General features: G+C 43.4%; 1 protein-coding gene across 1 annotated transcript in view; it reads left to right on the top strand.

Annotated features, from left to right (window-relative positions):
• MDGA2 (MAM domain containing glycosylphosphatidylinositol anchor 2) overlaps positions 1–20,826 on the top strand; it is a 382,446-nt gene that overhangs the window by 201,274 nt on the left and 160,346 nt on the right. Inside the window, exon 5 of the mRNA XM_075029427.1 lies at positions 2,785–2,917. Within this exon, the coding sequence (XP_074885528.1) occupies positions 2,785–2,917 (133 nt within the window). The remainder of the gene's footprint in view (positions 1–2,784; positions 2,918–20,826) is intronic.

The raw sequence follows: 20,826 nt of genomic DNA, 5'->3' as shown, positions 1-20,826 counted from the left end.
ATTTTTTCTTTTTATTGTACTTGACAGCTTTATATTACTACAGTGGCCTGGTATTTTACGGAGAAACGTGTAGCCTGGAACCTTGCAGAGATGAGAATTAGATTACATAGTCAAGTTATTGGTCTCCTAAATGTGATGAGATTATTTTTAATTTAACATGTACGGACCCAGTTTAGAAAATCTGTGGCTTGTTTCTTTGGACTCAACTGTGTAAACTGGAGGTTTTTAATGTTTTAATTAAAAAGTGAGAGACTCCCTTCACATGGGACTTTTTGATTTATATTTCAATATGGAAATGCTGATGATCACCTTCCCTATTGTCTAATAAGAACATATCTACTAAAATGTGTCACATGAAATTAGATTTTTTTTTATTATTATTTTTTTAATATCTTTTAGGTTATAAAATCTAACCTAGGGTTAGGAACATTCTTCCTAGAACCTCTTTCTGGGCGGAATTAATGACTAAATCAGATTGTCATGTTGATAGTCGAAAGCTTATCCATAACCTTTTTACATTTATTGGAGGTCAGGTTGAATTAGTGTATCTTGGTGTACCTACAAGATCTGATACATGTTTGTAAGAGGAAAAGATGTAATTAAAGGTTCAAGAGTCATAAATGTCTACTGCACCTCCCTGTATAATTGGTTCTGCTTATGATACGGTAACGAAAAGTAAGAGCTGATGTGAAGAGGGATAGAGGGGATTTGACTCCAGAGCATCAAAAGGTATGAATTTGAGGTGGCATTTTTTGGTGACTGCTTTGAAGCTGGATTAGCAATCCAAAAGTCAAATGAAATGTAAAGGAAAACACAATTAAATTTTCTAAGTTATTGTACCCCAAAAAAGCTAGGTTTTTTTTAAATGGTTTCCTTGTTTTATTAAATCATAGAAGGCACCTGGAAAACCTGGCATATACAAATAAATTTCTGAACTTTGAACAGATTTTTTTGATGAATCAGGTAATGTCAGCTACTTATTTTAGCTGCCATGGGGAAAAAAATTGAACAAACAGGCACATTCTCATCTGTGGGAGTGTTTGAAATACTGAACTTTTCAAAACCAAAATCTTGATGCAGAATTTTTTCCTAAGAGTTTGCATCATCCTCATTGCACATTGTAATTGCACAGCCTGAGTACAAGATTAAATTTGCTGTATTTACAATAATTATGCAATTAGACATAATTAGACTAATTACCCAAACCAATGAAGAAAATATATACATTTTTATAAATCTCTGCAATCTGGGGACATGATCCAGAATACCATTGTGAGTTCAGCCCACAAGTTCAGCTTGGAGTCCACAGCTAAGGAATGAATTGATGGAATGCAGCTGCTCTCTGTTTCCAGAACTCAATGACTTTGGTAGCTGAGTTCCTGCTAACTTGGATCAGGCCCTTCTCTAGCCCAGCTAAACCTCTTCTTAAAGTAGGATCTTTATCTTTGGGAACAGCTTTTCAAAGACTTGGTCTTGCAAACACTAAATCAGCACGTGCTTAATTTAAATCACGTAATTTCCATGGGACTGATTACGCATACAAAGCACTTCAGTTCCAATACTCTAAACATCTACCAAGTTTGATTTCAACGACTTTTTTTCCTTGTCTGGCTAGCTGTATCTTCTCTTTTATTGGTTTTTTTTGCTAGTTCTGTACATACATTTTCACAACCAACATATTTTTGCTTATATAGGCCTGGGCAGTTGATGCACATGATATTGTTTAAAAAAAATTACATATGTTGCTCAAGCTGTGGTAATATTAAAAGTTGTTCAGCTTTAACAGGACACATGATAACGAACATTTTCCAAAGTTTGCTCTTTTGATGCTTTGTGAGCCCGTTCAGAGTGGCTGCCTCCCCGGGCTGGGGTTCTCCCTTTGCCTTGTCTAAGCATAATACATTTTTAGCTTATCACTATAAACACAGGCAACGACTTGAAAGCAGGCAGCTGGAGGAAGAGATTGAAAGCCCGAGGAAGTTTGTTATTTTAATGCTAGAATGAATAACGTGCAGGTATTGATACATATAGATTATCTGATGTTTCCGCAGCCCTCCACGCTGTCGCATTCTCACGCCTCACGCCCTGATGTGCTTCACTGTGCTCCCTGTGCTTTCTTCCTCCCTGCTCTGTCCCACGACATCTCTACGAGCTCAGGATTTTGTATCTAATGCTCCTTTCGGTGCTTTGTTACTCTTGTTGCTAACAATACTGTAAGATTTTACATACATATTTCAGCAACTTACTTTTTCTCCTGAGTTTCTGGTTCTGCAGTGCCTATTTCACATAGTACTGCAGTGGAAATCTTATATTTTCCAGTTTTCTCTTGATTGTGTCTAAAGGAACTCCTTCATTACATATCCCGTTCAGGTCCCTGCTCCATCATTTACACTGCTGGCTAAAAATAAAATCCATCAGCAGCTCATTTTCAAAGGAAAACAGCAGGATTTCTGTAGCTTGTGATTTTTTTCATCATGTAGGTTGTACCTTAAGATATATTATCCCAAATAATGCTGCAACTTGAAAGACTCTGTCAAACCAATTTCCCCCCTCGCTGCTCTCTTTTCTTTTGCTTTTAATATGTAAGTGGGGCTACAGTTTTAGGTTATGCCAGCTGCTGTTTTTTCAGGTAATTAATTAAAATATGTTTTCTGGACAACTTCAACACCTGCTTCTAATTAACCACTTCTGCATCTTCCTCTTGCCTCCTGCAAGCCAGTCTTGGTGTTTCCTGCATCCTTCCTTGTTCCTCTGCCTTCCTAATGCTCTCTTTCGCATGCGCAGGGAGAAACAAAGATCCTGAAGCTGAAGAACCTCCGACCTCAGGACTACGCAAACTACAGCTGCATCGCCTCGGTGAGGAATGTCTGCAGCATCCCTGACAAGATGGTGTCCTTCCGACTCTCGAATAAAACAGGTGGGCCTCCAGCAGTAACCCTCCCCAGTCATTTAATGTCCCTGTGGCCTTCTGTGTTTCGCTGTTGTTCTCTTGCTTCAAACGTATGTGACCGTACACAGCCGCAGAGCGGTAGGGTCTATGGAGGAGCGAGTTGTAGAAGCAATTTTCAGGTGTTTTCTTTTTTTTCCCTCACCAAAGTTAGGATTTGAAGAAGAGTTTTGATTGATTGCTCCCTATTTATCGCTTTCTGGATTTTATATCAGGATTTACGTTTTCCCCCAGTGTCAGGGAAGCGTTGTGCTGTTATGGGTAGACTTCAAAGGAGATACTGCTGCGAGGTAAGAGGAAGGGACAACTCAGTCATGGCTGGGCATAGAGTAAAAACAAATACTCAAACACTTCTCTCAGCGCTTTGTTGAAAGCTTTTGGTCAACAAAATATTTTAGGAAAAAATCAACCTTTTTATATTCTTACATTGATTTAAATGATTGATTTTATATGATCGATTTGATATATTCTTACATCGATTTGAACATTGATTTCTTACACTGATTTAAACAAAAATGTTTTCTTTTGGATTTAATTGATTCAAATGAAAATATTCAAGCAGTTGTGTTGAAGTGCTTTTCAGGAGGGTGACTAGGCATTTAGCTATGGTCTCTGAGCAAGCTGTCTCCATGTTGTGGCATTTCTTGTGCCTTTGCTCTTTTCATTGGACTTCTCCCTGGCCAACCAACAAGTCAGCTGTATATCTCCCTCTCTTTGTGGCTGTATCACTGCTACGTGTCTCAAGAGCTTCATGTGGGGGTTGATCGCAAGAAGTGCAGTTGGGAATGCTGGTTTCCAGGAGGATGAAATTACAGATTTTAATTCTCTTAAAGGCTCTGTGTCCAAGATCCGCAGAGAATGTGTTTGAAATGGTTTATAAACTTGAGGCCAAAGAGCAAAGTTCTCAGCTTAGGTTTCTAAATAATTAGAAAATTCAGAGAATTGTTTTCTGGAGAACAGTTCTGCAGCAAGTGTTGTAACAGTTGAAGACTTCAGGTTAGATTATGTTGGGTTATGCCTTAATAGCGTGTGCCTCAGGGCACTGAAAACAGGTAGCAAATGAACAAAACAGTTGAGGCATTAACATGCTGAGTGCATCTAAGATGAGCTATGAATTTTATTTGCACTTGCACATTTCACATTATTTCTGTCCTCACGGCTTTATTCCAAGGAGTTGCCTCCAGCTTTTTCTGAATTTCTGATTTGACAGCAGGGACTTCAGAATTGTGGTATGTACCATTACTGTACATGACCCACTGCAAATTCACAGCTCAGCATTAAAGCTGCCACTGGCAGTAGGGGAATTACAGTCAGCTCTGAAGGTATCTGGCAAAATTATTTGAAGCCCTTAATTTACTCACTCATTAATTTTGCCAGGAAAAAAAAAATCATAATGTCAGGTTTGTCCCTAATTAGTTGCTTTGATTTCATACCAGAAAAGGCATGAAAGCCTGTCTGCCATGGAGAGCTGTAGCTGATAGGTGGGAGCAGCTTTCCTCTCAACACCAGGAATAACTCATCCACCTTCATCCACGAGAACAGAGTATGAGAGTTGTTACCGCTCCCACTTGTCAGAGTGATAATTTTGCCAGAACAGTCTCTGTCCATGTTGGACCTCATCTGCAACAGAAGCTTGTGTACGTTACAGTAATGGGGCAACATCAAATAGCATAACTGTTACAACGGAGGACAGGTGATGATGACCTAGTTTTGCAAAAAGAATGAATTATTCCCACCTTACAACTGTCGTGTTTATTTCGGGAGAAAGGTGTCTTGCTACGTTAACAGGAATTGCTCTTCTGGAGTAATTTCCAAAGTAAACAAGCCTGAAAAGTTGCAAGGATTCACACTTTCTCATGAAGAACTTGCTTGCAACCATCATCAAGGGCAAGATTAAATACGTGTAGTAATTACTGCAAAAACTCATTAAAGACAGTGACTGATGTGTTGATGACTCTGAGACAAAACTTTTCTCATTTGGTATGACTTCATCTGATATAGAAGTTCTCTGGTAGAACTTCACCTGGTGTAACTTCATAGAAGTTATATAAATTGTAAATCCAGAGTAATCCAGGATAAATCCAAAGTAATGAAAATCAGAGTCTGAACTTGGTACTCTGATTCAGTATAGAGCAGTCCTAGTCTGTCCATCTGTTTTTTAATTTAAAGCTGGAGGAACGTAATGGAGATGCCTATCTAATGGAAACAAAGGAGAGACAAACAGAAGTGTCTGTAAAGTGGCAAACGTGCACAATAATTATTGTAATTTATGTGGCTACAAGTGAATTTAAATTCAGCTGCAAATTACATGATCGTAATGTAAAATTGCTGGCAATTTGGCTATTCTGCATTTATCAGGCCTGTAAGTATAACTGGTGTGAGAAGTTTTTGTTGAACTTGGCTGTTACTGATGTTTCTCTGAGAGAGGTGACTAAAGAGAATAGCTGAGGCTTACAGCAGCTGTGGGTTTCCGTCTCCTTCCAGTTGTGATTTGGCTCACGGGGTTCAGGCTTTTATTGCAGGACACGGAGGCTGTTGCATGATTTGTCAAGCTCCCTTTGATTGATTGACTTGTGAGCAAAGTCGGGAAGGTTTTTCCCTGCCACGGATGTGCGCTCCAGCTTGGGTTGCTCAGGGATATCAGCTGTCCCAGCAGCCAGATGGGGTTTGCGAGGGTTTTGCGGACCATCTGTGTGCGGTGGCTTGCCATTCCCCTCGATTGATTGACGCGGTGAGCGCACGGCGGCGGGGAAGCTGCTGTGCCGCGGGGAGCACCTTGGCTCCCCGCTGGCCCTGATTGATTGCCACCCCACGCTGATGCGCAGCAGGACTTCTGCACGCTGTAACGGGTGTTCGTTACGTGTGACGATCATTGGCAGATTGTGCTTGAGGAATTGTGCTCAGCAGATCTGAAAAAAAAACCCCAACAAACCAAAACCCAATGTAACTATTCCTGTATGCCTGGAAATCCTTACTGCTTTTACAGTATCCTGCCTACTTTATGCGTCCAGGGCCACCAAGGTTCTTGCAGATGACAGCCAAGTCACCTGTTGAACTTTCTGCTTCATAATCTCCCCGAATTGTTAGAGACTATGGTGACACAGGCACAGCAACGCTTGTTTTTTCCTCTTTCTTTCTCTGAAACACTCTCAAGTCTCCCCGCCTTCCCTCACCGAGAGCTATAAGTGACTCGGGCACGAACATAGACACTTGTTTCAAGGAAAGCATTGCAGATCCAGGTGCTCTGCTGCTACTGTTTATGCCACAGTCTTTCATACATCTATATTTCTGTGCACACACCTGAATTGAGAGGCTAATTTGAGGAACACAGGGCATGTCTTTGGGTGAGTAGTTCAGGTTTCTGTTCAGTGCCGCCTGCCAGCTTGTCCCTGTAACCTTTTTGTTTTCGGTGCTCACTGTCTTGCTGATTATTTGATTGTGTGCCGTAGCATCACCAGAGTAACAATCAATTACTGTGATAGAACCAATGCAAAGGAAACTTTCTGCGCACTCCTCCTTGAATAATTAGAGAGGTAATTAAGCTGATGCCATCAGATGAACATGCATTCATCAATATACTTTGGACACGATGCAGGTTTAAAGTGTTACACATAGGTATAATTAGGTGCACTCACATGCCCTTCATTCAACAGCAGTGTGTTAATTACATCTGTTCTGTGTGAGCCTGAAGCCTTAGACACACCGTCATATCTCTGTAGGTACTGCAGGAGTTAGAGTGCGTTGGCATCATTTTTCAGACACATGGATTTCTTTGTTCCAGTGCAGACTAGTTTAAAATACAAAAACCAAAGTGGATGTTGTAATGAGAGAAGCTGAGATCATCTCAGATGCATGTGACCATGCATATGCTGAAGCCCAAGATGACAATTAGCAGTAATATTGTACAGCAGCAGGTAGAGGCACTTGTTGAGCACAGACCCGCTTTGTATCTAAAGACAGCTATTACTCTGCAAATTTATTATCTAAATAGATGAGATGAGAAGTTTGAAGGGAAGCAGAAACACTGTGAAGAGACTCACCTACTGGCAGATTGCTGGTGAGTGGCAGGAACAGAAATAGAAGTCAAGATGTGAGGAAGAACAGCGAAGGGATTAATTTTGCGACTCTCATTTGTTTTTAGTAGACCGAGTCCCTTTAAAATCAGCACGTAGAAGTTAATTTGGATAAGTTAATGCAAGCAGGAGTTGTAAAACCGAATACAGCTGCTTTGCAACAAAATCAAGGGGTTATTCTGACAAGGAGGAGGAACCCTGAGAATTTTCTCAGTGTATGTGCTTGAATCCATGCTGTCGGAAGAGGAGCAGCTGTGAGGGTGGGTGTCACAGAGTCATGACCTCCATGCCTTCTGTCTGCGTTACCCGTTTTTGTTGCCTCACTATGTCCATGCTGCATCCGAGAAGAAATCCGATTGAGCTGATTCTGGTTCCTGCTCTACCCATTGGGCTTTTCTTGGGGATGCTACTGTCCCGTCTCTTCCCCAAGGCCTCAGAGGGTTCTTGCATGGCACTCGCATGTCTTTTCCCCATTCGTGTTTTTCACCCTCTTAGACCTCTTAGTGTATTTGTGTTCCTGAAATCAGTGACATTTTTCCTCCAAACAGTCCTTGCAGTTTGAAACTGCAAGAAGCACAGAAGACAGAGCTGGCAGCAAAGGCTTCTGGGGTGGGGGGAGCACAGTGCTATAGGTTGTGTCTTCTCATAGGAACAGCTCCCCAACACCTTTCTTATCTCCCGTTCCTCCTTACGAGTGTTTTGGAATCACCATCTTGATTCCCCTATTATACCTTCTCATCCTCTTGCCTTGTCTTTAGTAAGACCTTTGATATGACCTCCCATAGTTTCCCTATAGCCAGATTTGTGAGATGTGAATGATTAGTGGAAAAATTGGATGGACCTTTGGACTTGAAGGGTGGCATGATGTCCAGCTGATGGTCATTTGCTCACGTCATCCCTCAGGGATCAAAACCGGGAACAATACCGTACAACATAATTAATGACCAAAACAATGGGACCCAGTGCACTTTTGGCAAGTTCTCAGATACTGGATTGGGAGTAGTGGCCAGTACAGGGGTCTTGACAGGCTGGAGAAAAGGGCAGACAGGAGCCTCATGAATTAGCTGAGGGAAATGCCACGTCCTGCCCCTGGAGAGGAACAACCGCCCCGTGTACCAGTACGTGTTGGGGCCAACTGGCTAGAAAGCAGCTTTGCAGAAAGGGTGCTGGGTTGCCTTGCAGACAAGTCGAAGATGAGCCAGCAATGTGCCCATGCCAAAAAGACCAACAGCAAGCTGGGCTGCACTAGCGGGACTGCAGCCAGCAGGTCCAGGGCAGTGATCCTTCCCCTCGGTTCAGCACTTGGGAGGCTGCGTTGGACGGCTCTGTCCAGTTTGGGGCTCCCTAGAGCAAGCAAGGGATGGATGGACTGGAGCAAGACCAGTGGAGGCCTCAAAGGTGGTCTGGAGCTAGAGCAGGTGACTCGTGGGAGGATGCTGAAGGAGCTGGGTTTGCTCACCTTGGGGAAGGTGCTCAGACTTTGAGGGGATGAGACCTGAGCAACCTGATCTAATTGGCATTGCTTCAAGCAGGGCTCTGAACAGAGGCCTCCAGAGAACCCTTCTGATGGAGATCACTCTACAGTTCTGTGATTAAACAGGCACTTTAAAAGACAAAACAGTGTTGTGGAAGTTGTTGTTTGCATTCGGTATTATCTCCTCTCCCCAGCATATTGTTGTCTATGTAAGAACTGATGAAAGTCCTGAAGACCTATCACCCTGCCTTAGCCGTTTTGATCAGGATGTGCTTCTTTTCGAAGATGCTTAGCAGAAACAAGCGCAGTCTCCTTTAGAAATACAGGGGTTATGTTATTGCAAGCATAATTCTGCTCTGTGTCAAACAAGGATTATTGACAGATGATATTAAAATCCGTCACCAGTTTGCATGTGACTCACTATTTAATCTTTAGAGCTGGGAAAGGTAACTTCAGATACAGCTAACTGAATTGCACATCTGAATGCCCAGATCTAATAATAACACGAATGGATCCTTTTAAGAGTGTTCATTGTTTCAAAGTGTCAAAGAAAAGGCATGATATTTACCCACAAAACCACTGAAATTCTGGGCTTCCTCTAATATTTATTCTAATATGATTGACTAAAAGCAAAAAGAACTATCTTGATCTACAGAGCATTTTTTGGTGGCACAGATTAATTTGAAAATGTATATTGGTTTGTATGTTAGCAGCCAGTTCAGGCTGCTTAATGCAGGTGATCATTAATACATAATATTGAGGCTGATTTTTGGCAGCCTCCAACATAGAAACAGTGCACAACAGTAACTTTTACCAAGAAAGATGGGTATTTCAATATGTGATTCTTCAGCTGCATGACATAGTTTATTCAAATCACAGCTGAAGCTGGCATTCTGTCTGGGGCATGTGGTGGGAAACAAATTGAAGAAAAGCTTAATTCACTTTTAATCCCTCCATTAAGCAGTAGTCTGTCACGATAAACTTGCTTTGTTTCCCTTCATTCAGACAATACAGTGTTAAGAGAATTATCTCATTTTGCAAAAAATATTTCTCTTGGTATGCCCTGGCATTCTCAGATAGTGCAACAGCGAGATGTGATCCTGCACTAAAGAGGCTTGAAATCCTCAGATAGGAAATACAGCCAGCTGTATACTCGGAGCTGAATACTGAAGGGGGGTGGGTTTAATGCTTTAGCAAAAAGGAATAATAGGAAATAAAGCTGGGAAGGACCCCAAGAGGTCATCCAGTTTCATTCTTCATGGCAGAATGCACTAGATCTAAGCCTTGTCCGACTGATGTCCATTTAACCTGGCTGCCAGCAGCAGAGGTGCTACATTATTGGCAGGTAGTCGGGCCCATCGCTCTGGTCCTGCCCACCATGGCACGAAAAAGAGTTTATCCTCTTGTCCTTTGCAGCAACGTTTTGTATATTTGAAGATGGTTTATCTTGTCCCATCTCTTCTGTTGGATAACAAACCTAGTGCCTTTATTTTTGCCTGACTCGCATCATCCCTACCTCGCACTGTTCCTGTTGGTCTCCTCTGTCCATCTCCTCGGTGAAGTTTGGTGCTTCAGGGCACGTCGAGTACTCCACAGCACCCAGCCTCACAGGCATGGGCTTCGATGCAGGGCTTGTTCCATACATTTCCCGACAAAGTTCTTGTTTATGCATCCCTGTATGATAACTCCCTTTTACCGAGCACATATTGGTAATGTTTGCTTTGTGTCCAGACTGCCATCCACCATAACCCTGAGGGTCCTTTCTCTGCAGCTCCTCGTTAGCCAGTCATTCCTGATCCACTAATTGTGTGGGCGATTGTTGCTCTTGCAAGACAGGATTTGTCTCGCCTAACTAGCAGTCTGAAAGCTGAGGTGGCTGTAGTGCACTGGTTGCTCAGGGAGCACTGTACTCGCTGGAGAGAGGGAGAGAGATGGCTCCAAAGAGCAATTCATCCCATCTATTTTTGGAGAGCAGGAATTGTGCTTTAGGGGTGCTTATATCTCATCGAGATACATGACCTCGGATTGCATGCCTGACTTTCGGGTGGTTGAAATTAGCCGAGATGAATTTAAGCCTACATGTACAACCGTGCATATAAATTTGGTGATGAAGGGGACAGTTTCATGATTGGGTTAAGCTGATTTAACACTGCTCTGCTGCTAAAGGGAGGATCCTGCCTTCCCTTCATACCCTCTTGATAAAATGTCCACAGAATGAATAGTTCATACAGTGTGGGAGCTGTGAGCTATTGTAGTCGTCTCCAGAGCGTAACCACCGAGGAAGTGCTCTGAATAGCAAACGTATCCGCCTCCCTTCCTCCCTGTTGGAGCTATCAATGCCACATCTGTGCGTGAACGGCAGCACGAGCAAAGTGCGAGTCATCAAAGTGCTGCTGCTGCTGGATGAAAAGCAGCCAGGCAAATCGGGAATAAAGAGATGAGTCATCAAAGCTGCATCCCCATTGGTTAAAAAACAGAGGATTTCAGAAAAAGTTGGAGGAGGAAAAAAAAGGCTATTGAGAATAGAGGGAGAGCTCAGGGAGTGGGCTACGGTTACCTGGGCTGGCGCTGCACGCCAGCTTGTTCACGTCTATGTGAACACATAAAGACAGAATCCAGCTGAAAATGGACCTTGTTAAACACAATGTCATTCTTCGCTTTCTTTCCTGTACCCCCCCCCTCTGCTTCCCCTGCAACCTCATAATTTTCCATTCTTGACAGTGCAACTGGACAAAACGATTTTGCACTTTACTCAACTTTTAAGCCTCTTTAATCTGGTGGAATGCTCAGGGGAAACTGAAAAATATGAGGTTTGTGTGGTGTGGTTTTGTTGTTTTTTTTTTTAATCTCTGACTATGTAGCATATTCAAATTGAGTAGGCACTGCTGATACATGGCAGGTACATGCACCCCAGTCTGAGGTTAAGGCACGCAGACTAATGGGTGGCTCTGGCAGTCGTGGGGGGCAGCAGCCTTGGGTGGGGGAGCCACCCCTTTGTGCTAGAACAGGTCTGGGTGCTTTTGCAAAGATGAGAATTCACCCTGTGTGTCAGGGTAAACCCTAAACCACTTGCAATACTGAAAGCTGATCTGGGAATTTATTACTTGAGTAATTCCATGTATTAAGTCAAAAAAAAGGGTACCTGCCTGAAAGAATGGGGATTTGAGAACTTTACTTTTATTTCCTTTGCTCCTAGAAGTGCTGGAATTTTAAAGGCAGTGAAAATGAAATGGGAAAAAGAGCAAGCAAAACAAAAAAAAGGTTGAGATGTATGGTGAATGTATCTGTTTTATGTGTCTAAACACAAAGTTTGCTAGAACTGGAAGTCGTTACGGCTGGACTATTTTGCTACTCTTCTGCAAATGGATTGCATGCAGCACCTGAAACACCACTGAAGTTAAAAGCTCTACATGACCAGTCACTGCTTGACAGTGACTTTATAAAAACACGTTTTTACGGTGAGGGTGATTAACCACTGACACAGGTTGCCCACGGAGGTTGTGCAGTCTCCATCCTCAGAGACAGTCAAAAGACATCTGGTCACGGTCCTGGGCAACCTGCAGTGGGGGACCCTGCTTGAGCAGGGGGTTGGACCAGATGACCTCCAGAGATGCCTCCAACCTCAACCGTCGTGTGATTCTGTGACGAATTCTGCTCCTAAGCCTGCAAAGAGCTCATGTTTAAGTGTCTCTGTGTAATTTTTCTCCCTTGGCTTTGTTGGAGAACTCATTGCTCGCACCTTCTGCCTAGAAGAGTTGTCTCTTTCGTGAGACCAACAATTAGGACTGTCAAATAGCAGTCAGAAGGTGATGGTTCTCTCAGCGGGGAGGGTAAAGCAGAGAGGATAGGTGTATAAAAGTCATTTTCATTGGTGTTCAGTTTGGAGTTTTTTGGTTTTGGTTGGGGTTGTGGGTTGTTTTTTTTTGGGGGGTTGGGGTGGTTTGGGTTTTTTAAGGACTATTGATGGAAAGAAAGGACTTACCATATTGCAGCATGCTGTGGCAGTGTGGTCAATAAAAAGTTTATTTTTACCCTCTAATTCAAAATCTGGACCTCAACTGGGAATTATAATCTATTCTTTTTTGAACTTTACTGAGTAAATAAGTACAGAAATGATGGTCCCAGCCCAGCAGGGACCTCAAGTGTTCTCTCTTTTTGCTCTGACTTGAAAGGGACTACTCATAATGTGTATAGTTAGGAGTATATGCATTGTATTCCTGCAAGAAATCATGGCTGTAAATTAAACGGATGCATGCACACACGCAGAGGTATATATGAAAGTATAATTCAATTATGTTCTATTACTTGATTTCTGCATATGAAATAATTCACAAAACTGAAGGAAATAATGTACTTTCATTTTTATTCATCATAGATGAGTGAGTTGTCAAGGACATGACTTTCTGCTTCTACTTTGATATTGCTATTAAAGTATTAGTTTTCCTTTGCATCTCCAGTAATCCCTAAAGCCAATTGTGGCATTTTCTCAATTCCATATACCCAGTCTGAATACATATATTTGTCTCACTGTAATTATAACACATGTTGGTGTCAGATTTTTTCTGTACGGTACATCAATGACCAATATCTTTTTCCTCCCAGTGTAGTATTTGTCTCAGATACCCGTCCAAGGCAGCAGTAGAGACTCTGCTTCTTTCAAGTTCAGTGAACATCTGTATCGGATCATTGATTAGAAGATGTTTCCAGTCTCCCTGTCAATGAGCCTGTGGCAGCTCTGTTTAAACTTGGAAGCATTTTGTTGTAGAGCTAGGGTGTTATGTCGAAGGTGCTTGCTAAACTGGTATTGTTAAGCATGTATCTTAGAGTGTTAATGATGACTTAATGGCTGCTAGCTTTGTGCTGGATCTGAGAAACTTTTGCCGAGACATTAATCAAAACCAGTGTGTGTTGCCTGCTGTTTTATTGCTCTGTGAGGATTGGTATATGTTGTAGCCACATTTTACAATTAATCTCCATCCGTATGTCATCAGTGCCTAACTTGTCTTGCATGCACATGTTAGTACTAGGTAAAAAAAACCTGATGCAGTTCTGATTTAAATTCTCCATAGTGACTGGACTAGCAGGGCCCTGTATTGTGACCCGGTGTACTTCCAATAGCACTTTGTCGTATGCGCTGTTGAGTTCACAGCCAGGCTCTACAGTCCTATGAAATACATTGGATGCAGAAGCAATACTTGCACATGAAAGCCTCTGAATTGAAGTCCCTTTAAAAAGGCTGCAGCTGCAATATGAATGGGGACCTGAACAGTTTCCCTCGTCATGAGTAGTGCCTTGTTCTTCGTGGGGAAGAGCTCGCAGTGGCACTGCGGCTGTCTTTGTCCCCTGGCAAACCAACCATGACTTCGAAATGTGGGACTGGCGCTCAGAACCCTCTACTTCTAAAGGGCAGTAAAGATGCAGAGCTCTTTTGAACACTGAGCCGTTCTCATTACGAAGTCCAAATACGATGTTTGGAAAGCTTGTTCCATGCACTCACCCATGGAAATATTTACCAAAGCTTGCTATTGTTTGATAATGAATTTTATTATTCCTATCAGAGAGTTGAAAGAAAGTTTCCGTTGGGCAGGTTGCCTGGCTGAGTCTCTGCCGGTGTCGGAGTGAAGATTCTGGCTGGGAGATGCTTTGCTTGCCAAACCTCGATGGTCCAGCGTTCATCTCGTTAATCCTGATGGCTGATAGTCATTTAAGAGAGACCTCAGCCGGGGTGAAGCTTTGGAAGTGGCTTTGGGGGTGATAATACACTCTGTTTAGTATTGACTCCTTTTGGCAGGGATATTTTTGTTGCATTAGGAATTCTGCATAAATTTATAAGATTTCATACATGAGCACCTCCTGTGTCTCTAACAGTTTTGGTATTGTGCAGCTGTGTTGGCTCTGATGCTTAACTTTCCAAACCAGTACTGTACATTAGTTTAAACTATAAAATCCATCGCTATTCAACTCTACATGAAATTGAGGATATCAGTCCTGTATCTGAGTGTGTGTCAGCGTGTCTCCATGACCTGAACTGTGACACAGGGTTTTAAAGTATGAACAGATGGAGCTCTGGGGCTAAAAATTAAAAAAATTCTGATTATTTAGTTTAAAAAAAATCAGACTGTTTAGTTTAGAAAGGAGATGAATAAGGAGGAAGACAGCAAAAATAAATAGATGACATAATGCGAGATTAAACCAAATCCAGAAGAATACGGCAGTAGAAAGCAATAAAATATATCTCTGAATTAAACCTTTCTGTGTAATTTTATGGGATCTCTGGAAGATTTAAGCTGAAACTGAGGAGCTCCTCCATATGCCAGGAGGCAGCTGTTTAGCAGAGGAAAATTCTGGGCTGGTGCAGTTGTGCATCTTTTGATCGCACATCTACCTGCTGAATTCTGGGGGCTTTGAAGCACTTTGATTTTGAAGTGGTTTTCATGCAAGAAGAGCCCTGTGTAAATGCGGTGACCAGCAAAGTACCTTGCTTGGTGATACTAAATTTTGTAAAACTTAAATAATAAAATCAAGGTTGGAGGCATAAAATGCTGGCTTACTGTCACTGCAATATGTGTCTTTTCGAATGATCTTGGTTGGGACCATGTGAAATCTTGTTAGTAAAGATGCGAAGGTCTTCACAAGCCTCAAAAAGCTTAGGTTACTTTTCTGTGCCTTTCAAAAACTGAACAGGCAGAATGTCAGTAGTGACTCTAGCCTTGTTTCAGAAAAGCAGGCTGGACTGTAGAAGTGGAAGGGAGCTTGGTTCACACTTGTACGTCTGTTCCCACAGTCGATGTGGATGCCGTTGGGCGAAACCACTTGTATCTTGGAGGCTGAAGCCTGACTCCCCAAAGCAAGATACATAGTAAAGGCAAAACCAGGGCATTTCAGACTTGTACCAGGAATACGCAATTGCATGTACTGGCTGTTACGGTAGCGTGGTTTTAATAAGAGCCAGATCTTTTGGAGGAGTCTTTATCTCCTCTTCCTTCTGACTCAACTCCCTGATTTCCTGCTATCTAAACAAATATCACAGCTTGAGCTGCTGAGACTGCGTCGTGGGTCTCCTCCTTGGGGTTCAATCACATTAGATGCTTTACAAATGCAAAGGATGAATAAACAAATACATTGTCCTTTGGGATCGGATTTCATGTCTGTCCTTAACAAGAGCCAGCAGGAGACATTTCAGATGAGGGCATAAACAGTGTGCAGTAGACAGATATGTGATAGTCTGCCCTCCTATTTCAGAAAAAGATACATTTTATGCCCTGAAGCATGAGTTTTAATAATCCTTCAACAATATTTTGGTATAATCATCAACTATTATAATTGCTCTGGATCATCTTGTCTTCTTTATAAATGCCTGCTCCATTTTTTAAACATGATGGACCAAAAAAAATGTGTGGTGATGAATTATGCAGCTCAGATTTGTGCTGTATGCGGTGTTTAGCCCCAAAAGTTTACAAATAAATAAAGAGAGAAGAAATCCATTTCAGAGAGACAGGTAGGCCAAAATTTCAGTTTTCTGAAAGTGCAAGGATCTAAGAGGATTTGCGAAACACTGGGATCAAAGTGAGGTTGGCACATGTATGTTGTTAAAAAGGTCGCTTTCTGCCCATTCCCATCTATAGGCTCCTGATGCATTTGTAAATCCTCATCCTAAAGTTAGGATTGATGTCACCCATCTTCTGCCATCTAAATCTTATCTGTCTAGATTAAACTAATCTTTGGGCTCTGTCTGCAGTCAGAGAGATGGAATCCACAGGGGAAGATTCTTGCAAGAAGATAGCTCAAGGTAGATAAGGAGATTCACATTTTGGCAGTACCTCTTGCTGTCATTGAGACTAGAACAGGGAGAGATCTCACATGATAGTGAGCTCCATTTCCCTAGCTCACATAGGAGCTAGTCCTAAACTTTTTGTCTAACAGATGTTTGCTCAGAAAATCTGGAAGAGAGATTCTGCAGCAACCCTGAGCAGCCCGGTCCAGGGCTTACTGTCCCTACTGTTACATGGAGTTTTGCCGTTGTGCCTTCGTTACTCCCCTCTGTGCTACAGCTTTGTATTCCCGATCCGTGGGGAGAGGCAGCTCTTTGCAGCTGCGTTGCAGCAGCATCCTGTGGGGAGCAGTTAGAAGTGTTCCTCCAGTTTGGGAGGGGAAAGCATTTCTGGATGGTCAAACAGAGGAACTATGCAGTAAAGTCGACCTGCAGAAGCCCTATGCAGAATGCTGTTAATTAACCCAGGTTAAGTAATACAGGTCTTCCAGCAGGTGACTACACTTGTGATTTAGCCCCATTCGTTTCCACATCTAGGTCCAGGCTGATGTAGAGAAGTGAACACACAAGCACTCTCTAACTCAGAGCTAAAGCCATTTTTCTGCCACCCCACCATGTCTGAGCCTGTCACTGGAGTTACCAAGCATTTAGAATTTTTGCCATTTGCCGCCTCCATTCGTTCCCTGGCTAGCTCTCCCTGCTTCTCTCTCTTTCTCTCTCCCCTTTCCGTGCTGAAACAGCCAGTCAGAGCTGTGACGAGAAACCACGGCTCTCCAGCTCGTGTTTGGCACATGAGGAGATGGGTGTTGACTCCCACCTTTCCCCATCCCTGGCTGGAAGGAGCAGAGGTCAATGTTGATGGCATTGAGAGTGGAGTTTGCACTTTCTGGGCTGGGTGAGTGTGGGGCTGGTGGTGGGTCTGAGCGTGCTTCAGCGGTGGAAAGACAGAGTCCAAGTGACCAGCAGGAAACTTTCAATCTCTCCATTCCTAGGCCAGAATCTGGCAATGCGCATGTGACAATAAATCAGGCAAGCGGTGTGGTAGACCTAATTCTATCCTCGGTTGCACCATAAAGCTGAAAGTAAGATGTTCTGTGTTATTGGTGCAGTGCAATACTGTGCAGACTATGTATAGGATTTCAAGCAGAGAAATATCAAAATAACAGCTCATTGTTGCTGTGGATTCATATTCTGTTCGTAATAGGTATTTGACCCTTTATATGATACACTGAGTTTCCTGTGCTGGAAACTTTAATGTCCCTTCTGAATTTCTTGATATTCTTTAGTTTAAATAAGACTTTTAACAGTAGTAGTTGAGTGTACTACTGAATTTTTGTTTGTGTTTGTCTAGTGGGATAGGTTGTAGTTAAGTGAAATGTGTGGTGTAAGCAAAGAGAAATTACTGTATGCAAACCATAATTTTCATGTACTTACTGTTTTGAGTGCTGTGATGAAAGGGATGTATCACAGCATTTTTATCACATCAGCTGCTATCTTTGTCTCTCTACCTGAAGAACAGCAAAGGGCCCCCTTTCATCTGGAGGATTACGAGGCCATTATGATAAACAGCACCACCAGGTTGGGTTGACATTGTTGGAGCTTTCATCTTTTGTTCTAAGTTTTGAAGTGTTATTTGTGGTTCTCTTGTTCCCTGTCTCATGACTTGATGTTTAGTGGGAGCAGAGAGCAGCTCCTTGCCAGAGTTGTTCAGGAAAAATCATTAAACTCAGGAGGGAGGGAGGGAGAGAGAAAGAGGGGCCAGCTGAGTGCTTACCCCCTGGTTGGGGATGACCCTACAGGTCTGGAGCTCAGTTCTCATTGCACAGTGAGTACCTGGATCCCCGCTTCTGCCACCTTCGCCCAAGTAAAATCTACTTAAGCATGAAACATGATATATTGCCCTGTTTCATACCTCTAATCCCAAAACAGGGGTCCATCAGCTGATGGATGCATCAACTGATGAAAGAATATGAGGTCAGAGGACGTGAGCAAAGAGACACTGACACAGTTAGCGGGCAGTGCTGACTTGTTTTCTGTCTGTATTTTTAGCCATGCACCCTGTTTCTTCACCTTTAAGTTGGTTCCATGAACCCAGGAATTTATGCTGGCAAGTATCTGCTTCTGAATGCAGAGAAAGCTAATTCCTCTTGGGTGAACTCCAAATAAAGAAAACTCTTATTTTATAGTTGACTCTGGTATTTGCCTTAGTGATTATTGTGTATTCTTTTAATATTGAAATAAGATTCATATATAAAGCAGAACACACAAGAATATATCTCTATGCATTGGGTTTGCGTGACAAAGTTTTCATAGAGGTGGGCTACAGGGGTGGCTTCTGTGAGAAGCTGCTAGAACCTTTCTCGCCGTGTCTGACAGAGCCAATGCCAGCCGGCTCCAAGATGGACCAGCCACTGGCCAAGGCCAAGCCCATCAGCAGCAGTGGTAGTGCCTCTGGGAGAATAGATTTAAGAAAGAGAAAGGGAAAAAAACCCAACACTGGGTAACTGCAGCTGGAGAGAGGAGTGAGAAGATGTGAGAGCAACAACCCCCAGGCCAGTGCAGAAGGAGGGGATGAGATGCTCCAGGCGCCGGAGCAGAGATTCCCCTGCAGCCCATAAGGAAGACCATGGTGAGGCAGGCTGTCCCCCTGCAGCCCAGGGAGGTCCACAGTGGAGCAGGGGGATGCCTAGAGGAGGCTGTGACCCCGTGGGAAGCCCACGCTGGAGCAGGCTCCTGGCAGGACCTGTGGCCCTGTGGAGAGAGGAGCCCACGCTGGAGCAGGTTTTCTGGCAGGACTTGTGACCCTACGGGGGACCCACGCTGGAGCACGCTGTGCCTGAAGGACTGCAGCCCAGGGGAGGGACCCACGCTGGAGCAGTTTGTGAAGAACTGCAGCCTGTGGGAAGGATCCATGTTGGAGAAGTTCATGGAGGACTGTCTCCCGTGGGAGGGACCCCACAGTGGAGCAGGGGAAGAGTGAGGAGTCCTGCCCCTGAAGAGGAAGGAGCGGCAGAGACAACGTGTGATGAACTGACCACAACCCACATTCCCCGTCCTCCTGCACCGCTGGGGGGAGGAAAGAGATAATTTGGGAATGAAGTTGTACCCAGGAAGAAGGGAGGGGTGGGGGGAAGGTGTTTTAAGATTTGGTTTTATTTCTCATTACCCTACTCTGATTTGATTGGTAATAAATTAAGTTAATTTTCCCCAAGTCTGTTTTGCTCGTGATGGTACTTGGTGAGTGATCTCTCCCTGTCCTTATCTCGACCCACAAGCCTTTCGTTCTATTTTCTCTCCCCTGTCCAGCTGAGGGGGTCAGTGATAGATCGGCTCTGGTGGGCACCTGGCATCCAGCCAGGGTCAACCCTGCACACTCTATAATAATGAGGATAGTGATATGCTTTTTGGATATAACATTTTTATTTCCTTTCATTTTTTATTGTCACGTTTTCTGGTATTCTTTGCCCAGAATTTCAATCCTTCACCTTTATGCCTGTGTTTATTTAGTATTGCCGCTACAGAGTACTAGCAATATGTACATATATATTGGCTCATTGCTTATGCAGTTTAGGGTATGCCTTCAAGCGAAGCCCGAGTCTAGCAAGGGCAGATCCCTCAATGCAAGTGGCAGGGGATGTCATGGTTCAGATTGTGATTTTAAATTCTAGCATCTAAAATGAATTGCCCTGCCCTGTCCCTTCAAACTGAGGATTTCTGTTGCTCCTCTTAGATCATATACAAATATTCCGTGGAAAAGAAGAGGCAAGAAGAAAGAATGAAATTTAATCATTTGCTTCTTTCTGAGAGCAGCAGCAGCATCTTTCCATTAGCCTGTGCTGCAGTGTAGTTCAGCTGGTTTGGTGGTCGTGCCCAAACAAAGCCCTGCAGCTGGTGATAGGATATTGCGTGGAAATTAATAGGGACCCAAGTCTGCAACTCTCCTGTGTGTCTGTGAGGAGATGGAGCCATGGCCAGGCTGTCTGCTGGTGCTGTGAGCTGCAGGTTGCACAGCCCATACAGGGGAAAAAAGCATCTGTGCTGGATTCTTCAGTTTCTCCATGTGCAAGGAGATGGCCCAAGGGAGGTGGCTCTTCCTCATTCAGCAGACCCAACTCAAACTCCACAAATTCATCTCAGTTGGCAGCCAAGTGCCATGGAGTTCATCGGGGAGGCAGGTGGATTAAGAGGGCTGGTTTTCAATGGGTAGGATCTGACTTGAAGAGAACAACATGCTTTCCATGCCAAATAAGAAGATTGTTACTAATTCCTTTCTTCCAGGGTTTAAAATCCAGCGTGCTGGCACGCGTCCCATACATATACATTACTTCCCAAGCACAGCTGCGGGGTTGTCCATACATAAGTCCTGGTCTGCAGTTTGACAGCAAGGTGAAGATGATGACTGAGCAGGGGGAGAAATGTGGTGTCAGGGGGAGCATCGTGGTGGGGAGCACCTTCTCGGAGGCCACGTAGTCATGCGAAGAGGGCTGTAGCTGACGTGCCTTTGCTGATCTCGGCTTGAGTGTGCTTGTCGGGACTGAGCAATGCCACAGACGTAGCTCTG

Source organism: Buteo buteo, chromosome 6 (genome assembly GCF_964188355.1).
Source record: "Buteo buteo chromosome 6, bButBut1.hap1.1, whole genome shotgun sequence".
NCBI lineage: Eukaryota > Metazoa > Chordata > Aves > Accipitriformes > Accipitridae > Buteo > Buteo buteo.
The sequence above is the reverse complement of the archived record's forward strand: the minus strand, read 5'-3'. Positions and strand labels throughout refer to the sequence as shown.